This window comes from Dendrobates tinctorius, unplaced genomic scaffold (assembly GCF_039654945.1).
Source record: "Dendrobates tinctorius isolate UK_male_01 unplaced genomic scaffold, ASM3965494v1 ptg000016l, whole genome shotgun sequence".
NCBI classification, from domain to species: Eukaryota; Metazoa; Chordata; class Amphibia; order Anura; family Dendrobatidae; genus Dendrobates; species Dendrobates tinctorius.
This window is the reverse complement of record NW_027361684.1, coordinates 2,863,477-2,887,200: the sequence shown is the minus strand read 5'-3', so window position 1 is coordinate 2,887,200 and position 23,724 is coordinate 2,863,477. Positions and strand designations below refer to the sequence as shown.

Here is a 23,724-nt window from a genome sequence, read left to right as displayed (position 1 = left end):
GGTCGGGATCACTGGTGCATCGCTAAGTGTGACAGAACCTTTAGATTACCAGAATATTGGAGAGCACAGTGATGGACAGATGTGTGAGGAGATGTGAGGCGGTGCAGCATTACGGAGAGCTTTATGAATGAATATGTTAAGGCTATGTTCACAAGTTGCCTTTTTTCAGCGGTTTTTTTTTTCTTTCTTTTCTTTACACAAAGCTTAAGCTGTTTACAAAAACCTGGCTTTGCTGCTTTTTTGCTGCGCTTTTATCAGGGTATATTTGTCTCTTGTGCTTGCTGATAAAGTGTATAAAAAATAATTTGATTCAACTTCACAAGGTTTTGGCACAAAAAAAGCTCAGCAAAATCTGATACATGCGTTTTTGGCAACGTATTTGTACTTACCCATTGCTTTCAATGGGTGAAAGAAGTGACTTGCAGCATTTTGCAAATACCAAGCTCTTTGACAAAACAGAAAAAAGAAAACAAGCTGCGTGTACGGAATTTCTGAAATCTCATAGACTTTGCTGGTACTGTGAAACGCAGCTGAAAATTTGCTTTAAAAAATAGCTGCAAAAAAATGCAGCAAAAACGCAACATGTGCACATAGCCTAATGGTCCACGATTTCTACAGGCGTTGCTAATTTTGCCCTGAAAAATATCTGACTTTCCCCCTGGCATAAGGCAAGTAAAATGAAAACACAAGCTACAATTTTTTTCCTCTGATTTGGAGTCCGGTGATCCATAGGCGGACGTCCCAGAGTATGCCACGTAGGCCTAGTTTACCGTATTGCGCCTGTGCCCTATCGGTTCTCTGCCGCCAGCCTTGTGTGTGCCGCCCTTTATAAAGCCGCTCCTGCTGAAAACAATTCTTCTCTCCAGGTACGCCAGCCTTTACTTCTGCTGCGCCATCGAGGACCAAGACAATGAACTTATCACCCTGGAAATAATTCACCGTTACGTGGAGCTTTTGGACAAGTATTTTGGCAGCGTGAGTTTAATTGCAGCCTTTTCGATTAAATACCATGTATGAGGACTGGCTTCCCCATGAACACTTCAGGACAGAGTAATCCTGTTATTTAGAGCTGACTCCTTCCTGTTCCTTGTTACTTATAGGTTATTTCCTGTTGCCGGGAGGAATGAGCCAAATACGATCACTTTCACCTTCTTTTCTCCCCAGAGTCCTCAGACATGGCCCCTGTCCCCACCATGTCATGGTCAGATTACTAGGGCTACATGATATTCGGATCTGCTCTGTATTACAGAAAGTGGTCTCATCAGTACTGTCATTCTGATTACACATCAGTATTCTGATTATGTAAACCTAGCGTATCTTTGGGTATTGTTATTATTCCTTACAGATAATTTTAATGTATAACTTGTATTCTATAGATTTTTACTACTATAGCAATTCGTTTGATACATGTTTAGGAAATATTTGCAAAAAGCAGGTTTCTACCTATTATGGTTCCTCAAATATAATTGGACCTCTTTTCCATGTGACCTAGGTACAGGAAGTCCCTATCATTACAGGACATATTCTCTGTGAACTCTGTACAGGAAGTCCCTATCATTACAGGACATGTTCTCTATGTGAGTTCTGTACAGGAAGTCCCTATCATTACAGGCCATGTTCTCTGTGAACTCTGTACAGGAAGTCCCTATCATTACAGGCCTTGTTCTCTGTGAGCTCTGTACAGGAAGTCCCTATCATTACAGGACATGTTCTCTATGTGAGCTCTGTGCAGGAAGTCCCTATCATTACAGGACATGTTCTCAATGTGATCTCTGTGCAGGAAGTCCCTATCATTACAGGACATGTTCTCTGTGAGCTCTGTGCAGGAAGTCCCTATCATTACAGGACATGTTCTCTATGTGATCTGTGCAAAAAGTCACTATCATTACAGGACATGTTCTCTATGTGAGCTCTGTGCAGGAAGTCCCTATCATTGCAGGACATGTTTTCCATGTGAGTTCTGTACAGGAAGTCCCTATCATTACAGGACATGTTCTCAATGTGATCTCTGTGCAGGAAGTCCCTATCATTACAGGACATGTTCTCTATGTGATCTCTGTGCAAAAAGTCACTATCATTACAGGACATGTTCTCTATGTGAGCTCTGTGCAGGAAGTCCCTATCATTGCAGGACATGTTTTCCATGTGAGTTCTGTACAGGAAGTCCCTATCATTACAGGCCATGTTCTTTGTGAGCTCTGTACAGGAAGTCCCTATCATTACAGGCCTTGTTCTCTGTGAGCTCTGTACTGGAAGTCCCTATCATTACAGGACATGTTCTCTATGTGAGCTCTGTGCAGGAAGTCCCTATCATTACAGGACATGTTCTCTATGTGAGTTCTGTACAGGAAGTCCCTATCATTACAGGCCATGTTCTCTGTGAACTCTGTACAGGAAGTCCCTATCATTACAGGCCATGTTCTCTGTGAGCTCTGTACAGGAAGTCCCTATCATTACAGGACATGTTTTCCATTACAGGCCATGTTCTCTGTGAGCTCTGAGCAGGAAGTCCCTATCATTGCAGGACATGTTTTCCATGTTAGTTCTGTACAGGAAGTCCCTATCATTACAGGACATGTTCTCTATGTGAGCTCTGTGCAGGAAGTCCCTATCATTGCAGGACATGTTTTCCATGTGAGTTCTGTACAGGAAGTCCCTATCATTACAGGCCATGTTCTTTGTGAGCTCTGTACAGGAAGTCCCTATCATTACAGGCCTTGTTCTCTGTGAGCTCTGTACTGGAAGTCCCTATCATTACAGGACATGTTCTCTATGTGAGCTCTGTACAGGAAGTCCCTATCATTACAGGACATGTTTTCCATTACAGGCCATGTTCTCTGTGAGCTCTGAGCAGGAAGTCCCTATCATTGCAGGACATGTTTTCCATGTTAGTTCTGTACAGGAAGTCCCTATCATTACAGGACATGTTCTCTATGTGAGCTCTGTGCAGGAAGTCCCTATCATTGCAGGACATGTTTTCCATGTGAGTTCTGTACAGGAAGTCCCTATCATTACAGGCCATGTTCTCTGTGAGCTCTGTACAGGAAGTCCCTATCATTACAGGACATGTTCTCCATGTGAGCTCTGTGCAAGATGTCCCTATCATTGCAGGACATGTTCTCTATGTGAGCTCTGTGCAGGAAGTCCCTATCATTGCAGGACATGTTTTCCATGTGAGTTCTGTACAGGAAGTCCCTATCATTACAGGCCATGTTCTCTGTGAGCTCTGTACAGGAAGTCCCTATCATTACAGAACATGTTCTCCATGTGAGCTCTGTGCAAGATGTCCCTATCATTGCAGGACATGTTCTCTATGTGAGCTCTGTACAGGAAGTCCCTATCATTGCAGGACATGTTCTCTATGTGAGCTCTGTGCAGGAAGTCCCTATCATTACAGGACATGTTCTCTGTGAGCTCTGTACAGGAAGTCCCTATCATTACAGGCCATGTTCTCTGTGAGCTCTGTACAGGAAGTCCCTATCATTACAGGACATGTTCTCCATGTGAGCTCTGTGCAAGATGTCCCTATCATTGCAGGACATGTTCTCTATGTGAGCTCTGTACAGGAAGTCCCTATCATTGCAGGACATGTTCTCTATGTGAGCTCTGTACAGGAAGTCCCTATCATTACAGGCCATGTTCTCCATGTGAGCTCTGTGCAGGAAGTCCCTATCATTACAGGACATGTTCTCTATGTGAGTTCCATACAGGAAGTCCCTATCATTACAGGACATGTTCTCTGTGAGCTCTGTACAGGAAGTCCCTATCATTACCGGACTTGTTTCTATGTGCTGCCCTGACATAATGGGGTGACAGATCTGCTTTAAATGTGATACCATTTCATGTGATTAGGCTGATTTAATCAGATGAGTTTGTAGCTCCAGGTCAGCTAGGGTTTCCAGTAGATAGTTAACAATACCCATTTTGATTATTAGTTTACGACTTATTCTCTCTTGATTTGCCTTTAGGTATGTGAACTTGATATCATCTTTAATTTTGAGAAAGCGTATTTTATTTTGGATGAATTTCTCTTGGGAGGAGAAGTCCAAGAGACGTCGAAGAAAAATGTTCTAAAAGCCATTGAGCAGGCTGACCTGCTGCAGGAGGTAAGGAAAATGGAGTTCTCGGCTTCATGCATATTTATACGCTTCTTGTACGTGACCTGCTACTTATCGCTCAATGATGGGCATCCAAACCTCTGGCCGGCTTCCACGCATCTCCTAAACAGCAGTATTCTGTATCGCAAACTTAACTTTAACATTCTCAAATTGTGGAGTAAATCAGCAATATATCGGGCTAATAAAAAGTTTGCTTACAATAAAGCATTTACTGTGACCACTGTCAGGGCTATACCCCATGAAGGTATACACTTAAAGGGAATCTGACATCAGATTTTTGCTATGTAATCTGGGAGCAGGATGATGTAGTGACTGAGACCCTGATTCCAGCTATGTATCATTTGCTGGTCCAAATGCTGTCATTTTAATACAATCCCTGTATTCTCTGCTGCAGATGTCGCCGAACTCAGAATGCTGAGCCCTGTATAATCCCACCAATTAGTGACCGCTTCCTGTGTACAATGTACATAGGGTGAAAGCTGCTAATCAGTGCTGGAGGCGGGGTTTAATCAGGAGGAACAAGACACCTAGTCCTGTAGTAATAATCTCCTGCTGATAAAACACTGATTGTACTGACCCAGCAACAGAGCCTAATAAGTGGCACATCGTTGGAATCAGGCTCTCAGACCCTACATTATGTTGTTCTCAGATTGCATAGCAAAAACCTGCAGACAGATTTCCTTTAATGGAGCTGAAAGCAGTGTGCACTTAGTCTTAGACACCCGTCCTGTTGCTGGTACATACATATTCTGCAGGCCTCGGTTTGGATCCCCTCATTAGTACTATGCATGTGTTGCATGCAACTCCATCTTCAGTGTCCGTCTATGTCTGTATTGTGGCTATGTAATAGAATCAGACTAAGGCTATTGTTTCCCTCTTGCCTTGGTGGCTCGGCAGGTTCCTTGTTTACGCTTTGTCTTGTAGTTTATTGTTGTTACTGTGTGTTGTGTCTGGTGTCCACATCTGATACACGTGTGTGCTTCTCTACTCTCTCATTGCTGAATTCCAGAAGCTAGACTCTCTTCTTTGACACTTTTTCAGGTATAGTTTATCAACCCTAACCCTTCTAAAACTACCTATGCAACTTACCTACTAAACCTTACTAACACATAACCGCTCTGATCAAGGATTTATATATCACAAGAACCCTCTCTTTTCTAATGAGCTGAAATGTCCAGACGTATTCTAGGCTTAAAAATAGACATTTCAGTGTTATGTACTACTAGGAGGCAAATTACTTATTTTAATGGGTTTTTCAGACTTGATCTAGTGCTGTGGGTTTAGTTTGGATCATCTCCAATATGTGTCCATTAGTGATGAGCGAATGAGCTCAGATAACTTCTTATCCGAGCATCTGGGAGTGCTCATACATTATGTTCGAGTCCCTGCGGCTGCATGATTTGAGGCTGTCTAACAGCTGCAAATTATGCAGCTGTAGGGACTCAAACATGATATACGAGCATTTCCAGATGCTCGGATAAGACGTTATCCGAGCACATTCACTCATGACTAGTGTCCATGCTTCACTGTCTACTATTGCAGCTTAACAGTATATAGGCCATAGAAGTAAATTCCCCCAAAAAACTCCCGAAGAGTTTTTGCAAACTAAGAAAGGGTTGTCTAGTTTCCAGTTTTCATATCAAGAAACCAATTCTCATTTTCAGACATGTTCGTCCGACAGCTATTTCTCCTGACTTCTCCATACACATACATGCTCGGTTTGACGGAGTGTGTATGTGTTCAGTGGACAGGAGAGTAAGCTGCTGCCGAATGCCAAATCTTTTTTGTTCCCAATATCTGTCATGGATGGTCTAGACTCTAGAGGACCCCATACACAAAAATGTTATTGGCAGATTTTGACAACGTTTCTCTTACGTGGGCACCTTCTCATAGTCAGCCATACCCTAAGGTTTTATTTTCTACAATTTTTTATTACATTGACAATAATAGTTATAGCAGTATGTACAGTGGTTTCCATACACATGCTAACTAGACATGGCCTTTGAGCATCCCTTCTTCTTAGAAGGGTCACAGGGTGTCCTGCTCCTGGGATCACTGGTAATCACTCATAATATGCAGGGGAGCCTTGCAGTAAGTGTTCATTTTCCTTGCAGCACCCCCACAGGAGAAATTAAGCATTGCATTGTGCCCACTGAAATCATTGAGCAGACTATGTGATGTATAAATGGGCTGGGTCCTACAGAGGGAAGAATTTCTTTGTAGCCACTCTCCATTTGCAGTCATCTTTTATGGAGAACACAAATGAAGTATTCCCCCCCTCCTATATCCCGGAAAAGCAGATTGCCCAATAAAATAAGCTGAGTGTCTACTGCACTAAATAGTGTGAATTATGCATACAGATGGGGCTCAATATACAGACCGTTACGTGAACCTGTCCTTACATTCATGCTGCTCATGGTTCAAAGTCTGACTATGCGATAACAGCCAGGTATGTTTTACCCTGTAATGCCCCTGGAGTTTCAGACTAAATATGCATTGAAAAGTCATCGGGGGACTGTACTGATGCGATCCCCAGTCTGCCTCATCCCATCTACTTTGTACGTAGAGAGAGAGATCTTACTAGTCCAATGCAATTCCGAGCCGGCCTCTTCCTGCCCACTATGTACATAGAGAGAGATCTTACTGGGTCCAATGTAATTCCGGGCCGGCCTCTTCCTGCACACTATGTACATAGAGACAAATCTTACTGGGTCCAATGTAATTCCGGGCCGGCCTCTTCCTGTCCACTATGTACATAGAGAGAGATCTTACTACTCCAATGTAATCCCGGGCCGGTCTCTTCCTGCCCACTATGTACATAGAGAGAGATCTGACTAGTCCAATGCAATCCCGGGCCGGCCTCTTCCTGCCCACTATGTACATAACGAGAGATCTTACTAGTCCATTGTAATCCCAGGCCGGCCTTTTCCTGCCCACTGTGTACATAGAGAGAGATCTTACTAGTCCAATGTAATCCCGGGCCGGCCTCTTCCTGTCCACTATGTACATAGCGAGAGAGCTTACTAGTCCAATGTAATCCCGGGCCGGCCTCTTCCTGTCCACTATGTACATAGAGAGAGATCTTACTAGTCCAATGTAATCCCGGGCCGGCCTCTTCCTGCACACTATGTACATAGAGAGAGATCTTACTAGTCCAATGTAATCCCGGGCCGGCCTCTTCCTGCACACTATGTACATAGAGAGAGATCTTACTAGTCCAATGTAATTCCGAGCCGGCCTATTCCTGCACACTATGTACATAGAGAGAGATCTTACTAGTCCAATGCAATTCCGAGCCGGCCTCTTCCTGTCCACTATGTACATAGAGAGAGATCTTACTACTCCAATGTAATCCCGGGCCGGTCTCTTCCTGCCCACTATGTACATAGAGAGAGATCTGACTAGTCCAATGCAATCCCGGGCCGGCCTCTTCCTGCCCACTATGTACATAACGAGAGATCTTACTAGTCCATTGTAATCCCAGGCCGGCCTTTTCCTGCCCACTATGTACATAGAGAGAGATCTTACTAGTCCAATGTAATCCCGGGCCGGCCTCTTCCTGTCCACTATGTACATAGCGAGAGAGCTTACTAGTCCAATGTAATCCCGGGCCGGCCTCTTCCTGTCCACTATGTACATAGAGAGAGATCTTACTAGTCCAATGTAATCCCGGGCCGGCCTCTTCCTGCACACTATGTACATAGAGAGAGATCTTACTAGTCCAATGTAATCCCGGGCCGGCCTCTTCCTGCACACTATGTACATAGAGAGAGATCTTACTAGTCCAATGTAATCCCGGGCCGGCCTCTTCCTGCCCACTATGTACATAGAGAGAGATCTTACTAGTCCAATGTAATCCCGGGCCGGCCTCTTCCTGCCCACTATGTACATAGAGAGAGATCTTACTAGTCCAATGTAATCCCGGGCCGGCCTCTTCCTGCCCACTGTGTACATAGAGAGAGATCTTACTAGTCCAATGTAATCCCGGGCCGGCCTCTTCCTGCACACTATGTACATAGAGAGAGATCTTACTAGTCCAATGTAATCCCGGGCCGGCCTCTTCCTGCCCACTATGTACATAGAGAGAGATCTTACTAGTCCAATGTAATCCCGGGCCGGCCTCTTCCTGCCCACTATGTACATAGAGAGAGATCTGACTAGTCCAATGCAATCCCGGGCCGGCCTCTTCCTGCCCACTATGTACATAACGAGAGATCTTACTAGTCCATTGTAATCCCAGGCCGGCCTTTTCCTGCCCACTATGTACATAGAGAGAGATCTTACTAGTCCAATGTAATCCCGGGCCGGCCTCTTCCTGTCCACTATGTACATAGCGAGAGAGCTTACTAGTCCAATGTAATCCCGGGCCGGCCTCTTCCTGTCCACTATGTACATAGAGAGAGATCTTACTAGTCCAATGTAATCCCGGGCCGGCCTCTTCCTGTCCACTATGTACATAGAGAGAGATCTTACTACTCCAATGTAATCCCGGGCCGGTCTCTTCCTGCCCACTATGTACATAGAGAGAGATCTGACTAGTCCAATGCAATCCCGGGCCGGCCTCTTCCTGCCCACTATGTACATAACGAGAGATCTTACTAGTCCATTGTAATCCCAGGCCGGCCTTTTCCTGCCCACTGTGTACATAGAGAGAGATCTTACTAGTCCAATGTAATCCCGGGCCGGCCTCTTCCTGTCCACTATGTACATAGCGAGAGAGCTTACTAGTCCAATGTAATCCCGGGCCGGCCTCTTCCTGTCCACTATGTACATAGAGAGAGATCTTACTAGTCCAATGTAATCCCGGGCCGGCCTCTTCCTGCACACTATGTACATAGAGAGAGATCTTACTAGTCCAATGTAATCCCGGGCCGGCCTCTTCCTGCACACTATGTACATAGAGAGAGATCTTACTAGTCCAATGTAATTCCGAGCCGGCCTATTCCTGCACACTATGTACATAGAGAGAGATCTTACTAGTCCAATGCAATTCCGAGCCGGCCTCTTCCTGTCCACTATGTACATAGAGAGAGATCTTACTACTCCAATGTAATCCCGGGCCGGTCTCTTCCTGCCCACTATGTACATAGAGAGAGATCTGACTAGTCCAATGCAATCCCGGGCCGGCCTCTTCCTGCCCACTATGTACATAACGAGAGATCTTACTAGTCCATTGTAATCCCAGGCCGGCCTTTTCCTGCCCACTATGTACATAGAGAGAGATCTTACTAGTCCAATGTAATCCCGGGCCGGCCTCTTCCTGTCCACTATGTACATAGCGAGAGAGCTTACTAGTCCAATGTAATCCCGGGCCGGCCTCTTCCTGTCCACTATGTACATAGAGAGAGATCTTACTAGTCCAATGTAATCCCGGGCCGGCCTCTTCCTGCACACTATGTACATAGAGAGAGATCTTACTAGTCCAATGTAATCCCGGGCCGGCCTCTTCCTGCACACTATGTACATAGAGAGAGATCTTACTAGTCCAATGTAATCCCGGGCCGGCCTCTTCCTGCCCACTATGTACATAGAGAGAGATCTTACTAGTCCAATGTAATCCCGGGCCGGCCTCTTCCTGCCCACTATGTACATAGAGAGAGATCTTACTAGTCCAATGTAATCCCGGGCCGGCCTCTTCCTGCCCACTGTGTACATAGAGAGAGATCTTACTAGTCCAATGTAATCCCGGGCCGGCCTCTTCCTGCACACTATGTACATAGAGAGAGATCTTACTAGTCCAATGTAATCCCGGGCCGGCCTCTTCCTGCCCACTATGTACATAGAGAGAGATCTTACTAGTCCAATGTAATCCTGGGCCGGCCTCTTCCTGCCCACTATGTACATAGAGAGAGATCTTACTAGTCCAATGTAATCCCGGGCCGGCCTCTTCCTGCCCACTGTGTACATAGAGAGAGATCTTACTAGTCCAATGTAATCCCGGGCCGGCCTCTTCCTGCCCACTGTGTACATAGCGAGAGCACTTACTAGTCCAATGTAATCCCGGGCCGGCCTCTTCCTGCTCACTGTGTACATAGAGAGAGATCTTACTAGTCCAATGTAATCCCGGGCCGGCCTCTTCCTGCACACTGTGTACATAGAGAGAGATCTTACTAGTCCAATGTATTCCCGGGCCGGCCTCTTCCTGCACACTGTGTACATAGAGAGAGATCTTACTAGTCCAATGTAATCCCGGGCCGGCCTCTTCCTGCACACTATGTACATAGAGAGAGATCTTACTAGTCCAATGTATTCCCGGGCCGGCCTCTTCCTGCACACTATGTACATAGAGAGAGATCTTACTAGTCCAATGTAATCCCAGGCCGGCCTCTTCCTGCCCACTATGTACATAGAGAGAGATCTTACTAGTCCAATGTAATCCCGGGCCGGCCTCTTCCTGCACACTATGTACATAGCGAGAGCTCTTACTAGTCCAATGTAATCCCGGGCCGGCCTCTTCCTGCACACTATGTACATAGAGAGAGATCTTACTAGTGCAATGTAATCCCGGGCCGGCCTCTTCCTGCCCACTATGTACATAGAGAGAGATCTTACTAGTCCAATGTATTCCCGGGCCGGCCTCTTCCTGCACACTATGTACATAGAGAGAGATCTTACTAGTCCAATGTAATCCCGGGCCGGCCTCTTCCTGCCCACTGTGTACATAGAGAGAGAGATCTTACTAGTCCAATGTAATCCCGGGCCGGCCTCTTCCTGCCCACTGTGTACATAGAGAGAGAGATCTTACTAGTCCAATGTAATCCCGGGCCGGCCTCTTCCTGCCCACTATGTACATAGAGAGAGATCTTACTAGTCCAATGTAATCCCGGGCCGGCCTCTTCCTGCCCACTATGTACATAGAGACAAATCTTACTAGTCCAATGTAATCCCGGTCCGGCCTCTTCCTGCACACTAGGTACATAGAGAGAGATCTTACTAGTCCAATGTAATCCCGGGCCGGCCTCTTCCTGCACACTATGTACATAGCGAGAGCTCTTACTAGTCCAATGTATTCCCGGGCCGGCCTCTTCCTGCACACTATGTACATAGAGAGACATCTTACTAGTCCAATGTAATCCCGGGCCGGCCTCTTCCTGCACACGATGTACATAGAGAGAGATCTTACTAGTCCAGTGTAATCCCGGGCCGGCCTCTTCCTGCCCACTATGTACATAGAGAGACATTTTACTAGTCCAGTGTAATCCCGGGCCGGCCTCTTCCTGCACACTATGTACATAGAGAGACATCTTACTAGTCCAATGTAATCCCGGGCCGGCCTCTTCCTGCACACTATGTACATAGAGAGAGATCTTACTAGTCCAATGTAATCCCGGGCCGGCCTCTTCCTGCCCACTATGTACATAGAGAGACATTTTACTAGTCCAGTGTAATCCCGGGCCGGCCTCTTCCTGCACACTATGTACATAGAGAGAGATCTTACTAGTCCAGTGTAATCCCAGGCCGGCCTCTTCCTGCCCACTATGTACATAGAGAGACATCTTACTAGTCCAATGTAATCCCGGGCCGGCCTCTTCCTGCCCACTATGTACATAGAGAGAGATCTTACTAGTCCAATGTAATCCCGGGCCGGCCTCTTCCTGCCCACTATGTACATAGAGAGACATTTTACTAGTCCAATGTAATCCCGGGCCGGCCTCTTCCTGCCCACTATGTACATAGAGAGACATCTTACTAGTCCAATGTAATCCCGGCCGGCCTCTTCCTGCACACTATGTACATAGAGAGAGATCTTACTAGTCCAGTGTAATCCCGGGCCGGCCTCTTCCTGCCCACTATGTACATAGAGAGACATCTTACTAGTCCAATGTAATCCCGGGCCGGCCTCTTCCTGCCCACTATGTACATAGAGAGACATTTTACTAGTCCAGTGTAATCCCGGGCCGGCCTCTTCCTGCACACTATGTACATAGAGAGAGATCTTACTAGTCCAGTGTAATCCCGGGCCGGCCTCTTCCTGCCCACTATGTACATAGAGAGACATCTTACTAGTCCAATGTAATCCCGGGCCGGCCTCTTCCTGCCCACTATGTACATAGAGAGAGATCTTACTAGTCCAATGTAATCCCGGGCCGGCCTCTTCCTGCACACTATGTACATAGAGAGAGATCTTACTAGTCCAGTGTAATCCCGGGCCGGCCTCTTCCTGCCCACTATGTACATAGAGAGAGATCTTACTAGTCCAGTGTAATCCCGGGCCGGCCTCTTCCTGCCCACTATGTACATAGAGAGACATCTTACTAGTCCAATGTAATCCCGGGCCGGCCTCTTCCTGCACACTATGTACATAGAGAGACATCTTACTAGTCCAATGTAATCCCGGGCCGGCCTCTTCCTGCACACTATGTACATAGAGAGAGATCTTACTAGTCCAGTGTAATCCCGGGCCGGCCTCTTCCTGCACACTATGTACATAGAGAGAGATCTTACTAGTCCAATGTAATCCCGGGCCGGCCTCTTCCTGCCCACTATGTACATAGAGAGACATTTTACTAGTCCAGTGTAATCCCGGGACGGCCTCTTCCTGCCCACTATGTACATAGAGAGAGATCTTACTAGTCCAATGTAATCCCGGGCCGGCCTCTTCCTGCACACTATGTACAGAGTCCTGTCAATTCACTGGAACAAGAAAAAGCCTGGTGGGGACCGCATCAGATTAGTGAGGTCCTTCCTTATTGGCCCTGGCCAACTTTTCAAAGTATGTTCTCTGAAAAGCCGCAGCATAAAAAATATACATTGCACAGCCAGGCTCAAAACTACGGGAGCCATGAGTTGACTGTTTCCTTTTATGGTAATTCCCCAAATTGCAGATGGGAGATGGGCTTTCCTCAGTTTGCACTGATGATGTAGATGATGATTTCTTGTATTGGCCATTCACCCGAGAGATTTCCTTGTATTGTGTGACAACATCTGGGTTGATTCCCATTCTCACATTTGCCGTGTAGTTCTTAGCGGTGTTTGCCTTTACTTTGCAGCACTCTCACTGACGCCCCATAGACACATGCACAGTACACTGCTTTGCTGCCCAGATATCTGAGCGATGCTTTGCCTACGGAGGAGCGTGTCTCCTGTCTATATTACGCTACAGACTAGATATCTGTGCGGTACTGAGGGTTGTGAAGATTTAGGTATTCCTGGAGGAAGTCTACCTACTGAAACAATCGATAAAATGAAAGTAGAGAGCGGCCGTAGCACTATGTGACCGCTGCCAGCATTGTGTCTGTGGCAGTGTGCACTGCTGTAACCGTCTCGTGTTTTGTATTACATGTGATATAACTATCCTTTGCTGTGATTTTTTTTTGCTTTTGCTGAATATTAGTTTGCATCGCCATATGCTTTGTTCTGCCATCTAGCATAATTATAGTTACTTAGTTTGAGGTATTGCAGGGGGTGTTAATTAATGTTTAATGCCCCAAAGGAAAAAGGAGGTGGGAAAGAAAGAAGAGGGGACCTGAGACCCCTGCAGTCACATGTGTTCCTGGCTGGGTGGAAATTAGCTGCCTCTCGGTCTTTCTTTTCATCATCCAGCAAATCCCAGCAGCGTTTTCCATTGTAGTTATTAAATTCTGAACATTGCATTTGCCAATTCTATTGGACTGGATTTAGCTTTAATTTATTTTTGTTACCCCATAGGCTTGCTCTATGTGACAATAAGAAAGTGAACCCTCTGCCGCTCCCGCGTCACTTCTCCAGTCTTTGCTGACATGGCTGCCGCGGTGGCATCATAAGGACTACACGTGACCACTGCAGCTAGTCACATGGCTCCGACGCATGATCCGTGATTGGCTGCGATGGTCACGTATTGTAGTCGTGACTTCATCATTTCTGCTGTGACAGCGAAGACCTGGGGTGGCAGGGGTTAATAGGGTTCTTTTTTTTTTTTTCTTTTACATAGAGCAAGAATATGGTGTTAAAATAACCCTACTCTGGATCTTTGAAGGGGAATTTCTTGTGTTTGATTCCTGTCCTATGGTCCCATTTTGGTCAATCACCCTTCAAGGGATTATTTGGTGCCTTCTCACTTCCACATCCAGTAGTGACAGGTTCTGCTAGTGTTGCTCCAGTGACCACTTGATGGATCAAGCACAAGATCCTCAGATTTACAGCGTTCATCCTATTCCACCTGGGACAGGTGCACGATACCTTGCAGGCAGCCATTCACACAACCCCAAACACCACCTCTTACTTCCTGATGCGAAATTGAGGGGCACCAGGTAACCTCTTTAAGTAGCTCTTTTCACATGTAACACCCAAAGGCCAGGTGCATGTCTGCGTTCCGAGCTTCTGCTGCAGGTTCCATCATATCTGCTGAAAAAAATAGGGCAAAGTGTAACAAAATGCATACGTTCCTGCCCACTGTTGATATTGACCCAATACGTCTGGGGCTCGGACCCCGGCTCTGCCACTGCCTGGATAACCAAGTAGTAAGGAAGGCGATCCAGCAGTACAAACAGATTCTTCTTTATTTCAGCAAATCCATACAAAGGACATTGGATAATATTATAGCAATTAGATTAGCGCTGGAATTTGATGCTGACACTATTTCAGAAGAGTCTGTTCCTAGAGCTGGATCTCCTTCCTTACAACTTGACTACACTGTGTGCACAATTATTGGGCAATTTGTATTTTTGCTTATTTCTGTTACTCAACGACTACAGTGGTCGGTCAATGCAAAAGGTCAATAAACCCGCATATTTACAAAAAGATATTCTTATATATTTTCGCCTAGTGTTGACATTTCCACTTCTGTGTCTTGCTCAGTGGTGGCTCAGCTTCCCTCTGTCTCTGAGCACTGACCACCTTCTCTCCGGGCAGGTTGTAGTTCTGGAATATGACCGCACTGGAGGATAATGGCCTCCTGGTGGCTTCATGTTGATTCTTCTCAGATCTTTGGCAGATAATGTGCGTCTTTTTGTCTCAACGCATTGTTTGCGACCCTGTTGACTATTTGCAAAAATACTTTTTATAATTCTGTGATCACGACCCAATATCGTAGCAATTTCAAGAGTGCTGCGTCCCTCTGTAAGACTTGTTAACATATTTTACTTTTCTTAATTAAATCTCTTAGGAAAACAAGCTGCCTAATAATTCTTGCACACCCTGATAAAGGGAGATGTGTCGTTAGACCTCATTGCACAAGTACACATCACCTGTTCTGCTTCATCCAATAAGCATTCAAGTTTATACAGCGCGGAGGGAAAATCTGCATAAAAATTGTCAAAATACTGACTTGTGTAATAATTGTGCACACAGTGTAGTTTTGTGCTGCCTTCACCATGGGCAGCATGAATCCGAGCCGGGCAGTGCGATTGCCTGATATGTTACGTATGTGCACACATGGGAGAGACCTGTCAATCACCTGGAAGGGATGGGGGGGAGCCAGGTGGGGGCTGCGCTGGACTAGTCAGTTCGATTCCAGTAGTCCCCAGCCGCCTTTTCAAACTATGTTTTTAATGAAACACCGTAGCAAGATGTGCAGTCAGATAGATAGATAAGTGTATATACATAGGTGATCATCACCCCATTGTCATGAGTGCAGATATTTCTCCTCCTGGATCTTGGTGAGGGTCCCAGCCCCCCCACACCATTTCAGAATTCAGCTCTTTTTGTGCAAATGAAGAATAAAATTGATTATAAACATGATTTAGGGGGGAAAACACTGGTGTTCATCCCTACCAATAACGTCATAGTGTCTGCTCAATAACATGTGGCGGGTGCCTTATTCTGGATGAATCGGACTGGCAGCGTGTGTTATTTTAATTGGTTGCCAGGATTAGCCACGCTCCGTTGTTTCACCCCCCTCAAATGTAATATTTTTGCTTTCGCAAAGCCCAAAGTAATTAACTCAGCCTCAGCTTAAGAAGAATTGTGAGCAAGTCAGAAAAGCAAATATTAGACTTTGTGATATTGTGCAAATCCAACTGGCTGGTTATTGCAAACACAGCACTGACGGAGGAAATATGCTATGTGGCTAAAAAGCTGTTTGAGGGTAGAAAACCAAGGCAGTCTTCTTCCAACAAGGCCACTCTTGTCTACGGGTTGCGTCTCGTATTGTAACCAATTCAAGTGAATTAGTTGCGATATCAGAAATAACTAAAGGATGGGAGTGGCACTGTTTCTGGAAGAAAATTAACTATAGGGTCATAATATTTAGGGCATTAAGACTGATAATGCAGTAGTGTGAAAAGTGTTTGCCCCATTTCTGATTTCCTATTCTTTGGCATGTTTGTCACACATAAAGGTGCTTCTCATAAAATTAGAATATCATCAAAAAGTTAATTTATTTCAGGTCTTCAATACAAGAAGTGAAACTCATATATAGTCATTACAGAGTGATCTATTTCAAGTGTTTATTTCTGTTAATGTTGATGATTATGGCTTACAGCCAATGAAAACCCAAAAGTCAATATCTTAGTAAATCAGAATAATTAACAAAAAACGCCTGCAAAGGCTTCCTAAGTGTTTAAAAAGGTCCCTTAGTCTGTTTCAGTAGGCTCCACAATCATGGGGAAGACTGCTGACCTTACAGATGTCCAGAAGGCAGTCATTGACACACTCCACAAGGAAAGTAAATTTTTTTGCATTTCATTTGGAAATCAAGGTCTCAGTCTGGAGGAAGAGTAGAGAGGCCACAATCGAAGCTGCTTGAGGTCTAGTGTGAAGTTTCCACAATCAGTGATGGTTTGGGGAGCCATGTCATCTGCTGGTGTAGGTCCACTGTGTTTTATCAAGACCAAAGTCAGCACAGCCGTCTACCAGGAAATTTTAGAGCACTTGATGCTTCCCTCTGCCGACAAGTTTTTTGGAGATGGAAATTTCATTCTCCAGCAGGACTTGGCACCTTTCCACACTGCCAAAAGTACCAATATCTGGTTTAAAAACAACGGTATCACTGTGCTTCATTGGCCAGCAAACTCGCCTGACCGTAACCCCATAGAGATTCTATAGGGCATTGTCAAGAGGAAGATGAGACACCAGAGCCAACAATGCAGACGAGCTGAAGGCTGCTATCAAAGCAACCTGGGCTTCCATAACACCTCAGCAATGCCACAGGCTGATCGCCTCCATGCCACGCCACATTGATACAGTAATTGATGCCAAAGGAGTCCCGACCAAGTATTGAGTGCATTTACTGAACATACATTTCTGTTATGAATGGGTCACGAGGAGGACAACAAAAAGCTAAGTCCCAGAAAACCAGAGAGGTTGGTAACTATGCAGATTGCAGATCCCTGATCTTAACCACACAATTAGCAGTAGCAGTGGAGCGTTCCTACGATGATCTAGACGCCTTGTCACCGCCGGAGGACTACATAAGCCTAAAGCCAGAAAAGGGAAAACTAACTGCCCCAGAGCAGGCCCCAAAAGAATAGACAGCCCCCACACATGTATTGACGGTGAAACAAGATGAAAACACAAACACAGGCAGGAAAATAGGCTGAGCAAACGATGGGGCCCAACTAACTATTAAGAACAGGAAAGGAGGTGGCTCAGTGGTTAGCGCCTAAGAATTCCACGGGTCCAGAGTGGAAATTCTAAGATTCCTGAGGTCCAATCGTCATCATTATCAGGTGGTAGATCTCTACTGATTAAATCAGCCTCACCACCTCCTGTCACCACCAGAGGGAGTCTGGAAGGAGAACTCACTACTGGAGGACCAGAGAATGAACTCACAACACATTTCAGTTGGCCAACATTTCGGATATTAAAATCATTTTCAAGTTGGTGTTATAAAGTATTCTAATTTACTGAGATAGTGACTTTTGGGTTTTCATTGGCTGTAAGCCATAATCATCAACATTAACAGAAATAAACACTTGAAATAGATCACTCTGTGTGTAATGACTCTATATAATATGAGTTTCACTTTTTGTATTCAAGAACTGAAGTTAACTTTTTGATGATATTCTAATCGATGATATTCTAATCTTGTGAGAAGTACCTGGAAATATTTCAGATCACCAAACAAATGTAAATATTAGACAAAGATAACACAAGTAATCACAAAATGCTGTTTTTAAATGAAGGTCTTTATTATTAAGGGAAAAAGATATCCAAACCTACAGGGCCCTGTGTGAAGGTTATTGTCCCCTAAACCTAATAATTGGGTGAGTCGCCCTTAGCAGCAACAACTGCAATCAAGCGTTTGCGATAACTGGCAATGAGTTTTTTTTACAACGCTCTGGAGGAATTTTGGCCCACTCATCTCAGAATTGTTGTAATTCAGCCACATTAGAGGGTTCCTGAGCATGAACCACCTTTTTAAGGTTATGCAATAGCATCTCAATTAAGGATTAATTTCAGGACTTTGTCCAAAGTATTAATTTTGTTTTTCTTAAGCCATTCAGAGGTGGACTTGCTGGTGTATTTTAGATAATTGTGCGCTTCAGCTTGAGGTCGCAAACAGATGGCTGGAAATTCTCCTTCAGGATTTTTTGATAGGCAGAATTCATGGTTCCATTTACCACAGCAAGTCTTCCAGGTCCTGAAGCAGCAAAACAGCCCCAGACCATCACACAACCACAACCATAAATTACTGTTGGTGTAATGTTCATTTTCTAAAATGCTGTGTTACTTCTACTCCAGATGTAGTGGGACATAAACCTTCCAAAAAGTTCAACTTTAGTCTTGTCAGTCCAAAGAGTATTCTCCCAAAAGTGTTGGGGATCATCAAGATGTTTTCTGGCAATACTGAGACTAGCCTTTATGTTCTTGTTGCTCAGCAGTGGTTTTCGTCTAGAAACTCTGCCATGCATGCCATTTTTGCCTAGTCTCTCTCTTATGGTGGAGTCATGAACACTGACCATAATTGAGGCAAATGAGGCTTACAGTTCTTTGTATGTTGTTGTGTGGTCTTTTGTGATCTCTTGGATGAGTTGATGCTGCACTCTTAGGGTAATTTTGTTTGGCCGGTCACTCCTGGGAAGGTTCACCAATCGCTGTCACGGTGGTTCCCTGGAGTCCTGAAGTTTTAAAAATGGCTTTTCCTGACTGATAGATCTCAAATACTTTGTTTCTCATTTGTCCCAGAATTTTTTTGCGGCATGATGTCTAGCTTTTGAGGTCCTTTTGGTATACTTCACTTTGTCAGTCAGGTCCTATTTAAGTTATTTCTTGATTGATAACATATGTGGCAGTAATCAGGCCTGGGTGTGGCTAGGGATTTTAAACTAAGCTTCTGAATGCTGTGATAAACCACAGGAAATTTATTTTTTAAGGGTGACAATCACTTTCACACAGTGCCCTGTAGGTTTGGATTTCTTTTTCACTTACTAATTAAGACCTTCATTGAAAAACTGCGTTTTGTGTTTACTTTTGTTATCTTTGTCTAATATTTAAATATGTTTGTTGATCTGAAACATTTAAGTTTGACAAACATGCAAAAGGATACTAAATCAGGAAGGGGGCAAACACTTTTTCACACAACTGCATCTGAAAGCCTGTCTGATCAGGTATTGTACTTTAAAACAAATATAGGGTATATTCAGATATCCGTACAAATCGCCCCCACATCGGACTGCAATGCACGGACTAGCCACGAGTTTCCCAACCCGAGCCTGACAGCTTTATGGAAATATATGAAGCTTCCACTCTCGGGTCAGGAGAGCTCCGGCCAGTCTGTACATTGCAGCCTGATCTCAGACCGATTTGCCCAGACGTCTGAATGCCCCATACTTGCACTCAGGTCTGTTCATTGTTTTATTTTTTCCGCTGTCATCTCCTGCCACAGGATTGTGAATGACTTGCGTTACTGGGATTATCATGGTGGCATCAATAAATTTACTTTGCATGGACTTTTGGTCACATTAAAGGGGTAAACGCTGCACCAGATCAATAGCGACCGGACGTCTGGAAAAATATGTTAAGAAATTAAGAAAATTAATCGGCACGGCATATTTAGATTATTGTAAAGCAATATGCTGTTAATTGGGGGGGCAGTCTCTACAGACCAGACACGGCCATGAGATACATGTGGACCGATGTGTATACATATTGGTAATGCAGCAGTTCTTGGAATGATTTTAATGTTTTGCACGCAAACCTTTTTTTTTAATGTGCGGTTTTGTATTCATAGAGCCAGAATGAAGACTGGGGAGGTTACTCAGATGATGTGTTGTGACACTGCCTGTAGGTGTCTGGTAACTACACACTGTGCACGTGTAACACTGGGTGTGTGCAGGGCCTGATGATGCATGACGGCTTACCTACCTCATGTGTGAAGAGGTAACTGATCTTGTGCTCAGGGTATTACTGACCAGCATGGCGGTGTATATGGAGTGGAATCTTATAACACGAATGATTCCTGTCCACACATTGGTCTGTACCCAGGGATAGGCACATTATATAAAAAATAACTATATATGTATATTTTTATGTATTTATTGTACTCACTTATACAGCTCCATTAATTCCACAGCGCTTTACAGACATTATCATCACTGTCCCCGATGGGGCTCACAATCTAGATTCCCTATCAGTGTGTCTTTGGAATGTGGGAGGAAACCCACGCAAACACTGGGAGAACATACTGACTTTTTGCAGGTGTTGTCCTTATATATATTGTGAGGGGTTGACCCGCTCCGCTGCTTCACAAAGGTAGACACAGAAACAGGGTGTGTGCACACGCTGCGGATTCTGCTGTGGATCCGCAGCAGTTTTTGCTGCGGTGTACAGTAGCATTCTAACCTATGAAAAAAAAAACGCAGTGCAGACGGTGCGGAATTTTCCGCGCGGATTTGCTGTGGTTTCAAAACCGCAGAAAGAATTGACATGTCAATTCTTTCTGCGGATTCTGCTGCGGTTTGCCATCTCCTCCATTGTGGAGATGAAAAACCGCAAGCTAATCCGCAGGTAAAACCGCAGGTCTTTTGACCTGCAGATTTACCTGCGGATTTTACAAAATCTGCGCAGCCAAATCTGCAGAGCATTCCGCAGCGTATGCACGTAGCCTTACAGTCCTTCACCTGCTGGTTTATTTTAGACATCATAAACAGTTGCAGGGTTCAGGAAAAACGAACAAAGCTTTTCTGGCAAAAAGGTAAAACAAAAATAAAGTCTCTCAGAGTCCTTGTCCTGCAGGCTTCACAGCAGGTAACACACGGCGTCCTTAGCTCCTAAGGGACACATGTGGGAGTTCCACCTCTCTCCCAACACTCACCCAGACTGAACCATAGGTCCAGGTGTATCATCACATGTACTAGTCATGTGATCCTGACCTCACTGCAGCTCCTCCTACACCTGCAGGTCCTGCAGGGAAAAGGGGTATGGTGAGCACCCTCCCACCCACACTGCGGGTGATCACATAAAACCGTCCCATTAAACTCTGTACCAACCTCTCAGCACCTATTGTGCTGGAAACACAAAAACATTCCGGTTTTACATCACTGACCGCTGCATGCGCAGTGACACGTTACCTCCCCTCCTCCACAAAGCCAATGACTCTGTCACAATATATATAACATATGAGAGAACAGGCAGAGCTAATACTAATGTGCTATATTTTATACTAGCTGAAGAGCCCGGCGCTGCCCGGGCATTGTAACTAACTGTGGTTAGTTATAGCAAATTATCCTCCATCCCATAGTCCCGTGCCCATATACCCATCATACATATCCACGATCCCATAGGCCCGTGCCCATATACCCATCATACATATCCTCCATCCCATAGTCCCATGCCCATATACCTATCATACATATTCTCCATCCCATAGTCCCATGCCCATATACCCATCATACATATTCTCCATCCCATAGTCCCATTCCCATATACCCATCATACATATCCTCCATCCCATAGTCCAGTGCCCATATACCCATCACACATCCTCATCCCATAGTCCCGTGCCCATATACATATCCTCCATCCCATAGTCCCGTGCCCATATACCCATCATACATATCCTCCATCCCATAGGCCTGTGCCCATATACCCATCATACATATTCTTCATCCCATAGTCCCTTGCCCATATACTCATCATACATATTCTCCATCCCATAGTCCCATGCCCATACACCCATCATACATATTCGCCATCCTATAGTCAAGTGCCCATATTCCCCTCACACATCCTTCATCTCATAGTCCCATGCCCATATACATATCCGCAATCCCATAGTCCCGTGCCCATATACCCGTCATACATATCCTCCATCCCATAGTCCAGTGCCCATATACCCATCACACATCCTCCATCCCATAGTCCCGTGCCCATATACATATCCGCCATCCCATAGTCCCGTGCCCATATACCCATCACACATCCTCCATCCCATAGTCAACCATTATGACATCATAATGAGCGGCGGCAGGGCTTGCAACCTATGATGACATCAGCGTCGCCATGGCAACCATTGTGACATCATAATGAGGGGCGGGGCTTGATATGCACACACTGTTTCCCCATTATGCAAATAGGGGCATTATGACATAATGAGGGGTGGGGCTTGATACGCGCACACTGTTTCCCCAGTATGCAAATAGGGGTATTATGACATAATGAGGGGCGGGGCTTGACGCGCACACACTTTTTCCCCCAGTATGTAGATAGGGGCAAAATTGTTTGGTGAATTGGAACGCGCGGGGTTAAAATTTCGCCTCACAACATAGCTTAGGTCGCTCTCGGGGTCCAGACGTGTGACTGTGCCAAATTTTGTGGCTGTAGCTGCGACGGTGCGGATGCCTATCCCGGACATACACACACACATACATACACACATACATACACACTTTGAGCTTTATATATTAGATGTAATGAATCAAACAGTTGTGTATATATAAGTCCTCTTGTTTACCCCTTCCCAAAATCCACTGTACATTTATGCATGTATGGCGCATGTCTTGTGTGCTGATCTCGCACCATACACGGCAGATGCTAGCTGTATTACACAGTCGGCATCTTTATGTAATGGCAGCGATTGGAGCACCCATCGCTGCTGGTAAACCCTTAAATGCCAATGGCAATTTCTGATAGTAGCATTTAAGGCATGTGGTCCAGGGCCTTGACATTCCAGGGGCATTTATTAGCCTCCCCACGATGCAAGGCAACCGGGGACATGCTGAAGGCCTCATGTTGGTATTCCTGTGAAGTCCATCCATAGGAGGCCATTGTTTTAGCTTTATACTGCAATACAGCTGCAATGCAGTAAATAGCGCAAGCTGTAATGCAAAATAAAAACAAATCGAAATACCTATAGTGCAGTTCTACTGTTTTTTTGGTAGCGACACCTGTGCAAAAAATCAATAATAAATGCCCAAAGCGTTGTATACTCACAATGCAGAAAAACAAACGCTCACTCAACAGAAAAATATGAAAAGGTACAGTTCTCAGAAACCAATTCTTTTTTTTGTTATTGCTTTTTTTTTTTTCACCGGTAAAATAAAAGTACCGGTATGTGTTTGCATCGCCCTAATCATGCTGACCTAGAGATTCAGGTCATTTTTACTACACAATGAACACTGTAAAAACGAAGACCTATTGCGGAGTTTTTTTTTTTTTTTTTTGCTATTTCACCCTACTTGGAATTTTGTTTCCTCTCATTTACAGTACGTTGTGTTATAGATGAATGTTGACATCTGGTCTACAACTC

At 44.9% G+C, this 23,724-nt stretch overlaps 1 protein-coding gene across 4 annotated transcripts in view; it reads left to right on the top strand.

The window, feature by feature from the left end:
• Positions 1 to 23,724, top strand: part of AP1S2 (adaptor related protein complex 1 subunit sigma 2) — a 106,980-nt gene that overhangs the window by 40,967 nt on the left and 42,289 nt on the right. For 3 of the 4 annotated variants that reach the window (XM_073565271.1, XM_073565265.1, XM_073565266.1), the window contains exons 3-4: positions 867 to 975; positions 3,969 to 4,106. In XM_073565271.1, coding sequence (XP_073421372.1) covers positions 867 to 975; positions 3,969 to 4,106 — 247 coding nt within the window. Of the gene's footprint in view, positions 1 to 866; positions 976 to 3,968; positions 4,107 to 5,127; positions 5,160 to 23,724 lie in introns of all 4 variants that reach the window. The other variant, XM_073565275.1, reaches the window with a different exon arrangement.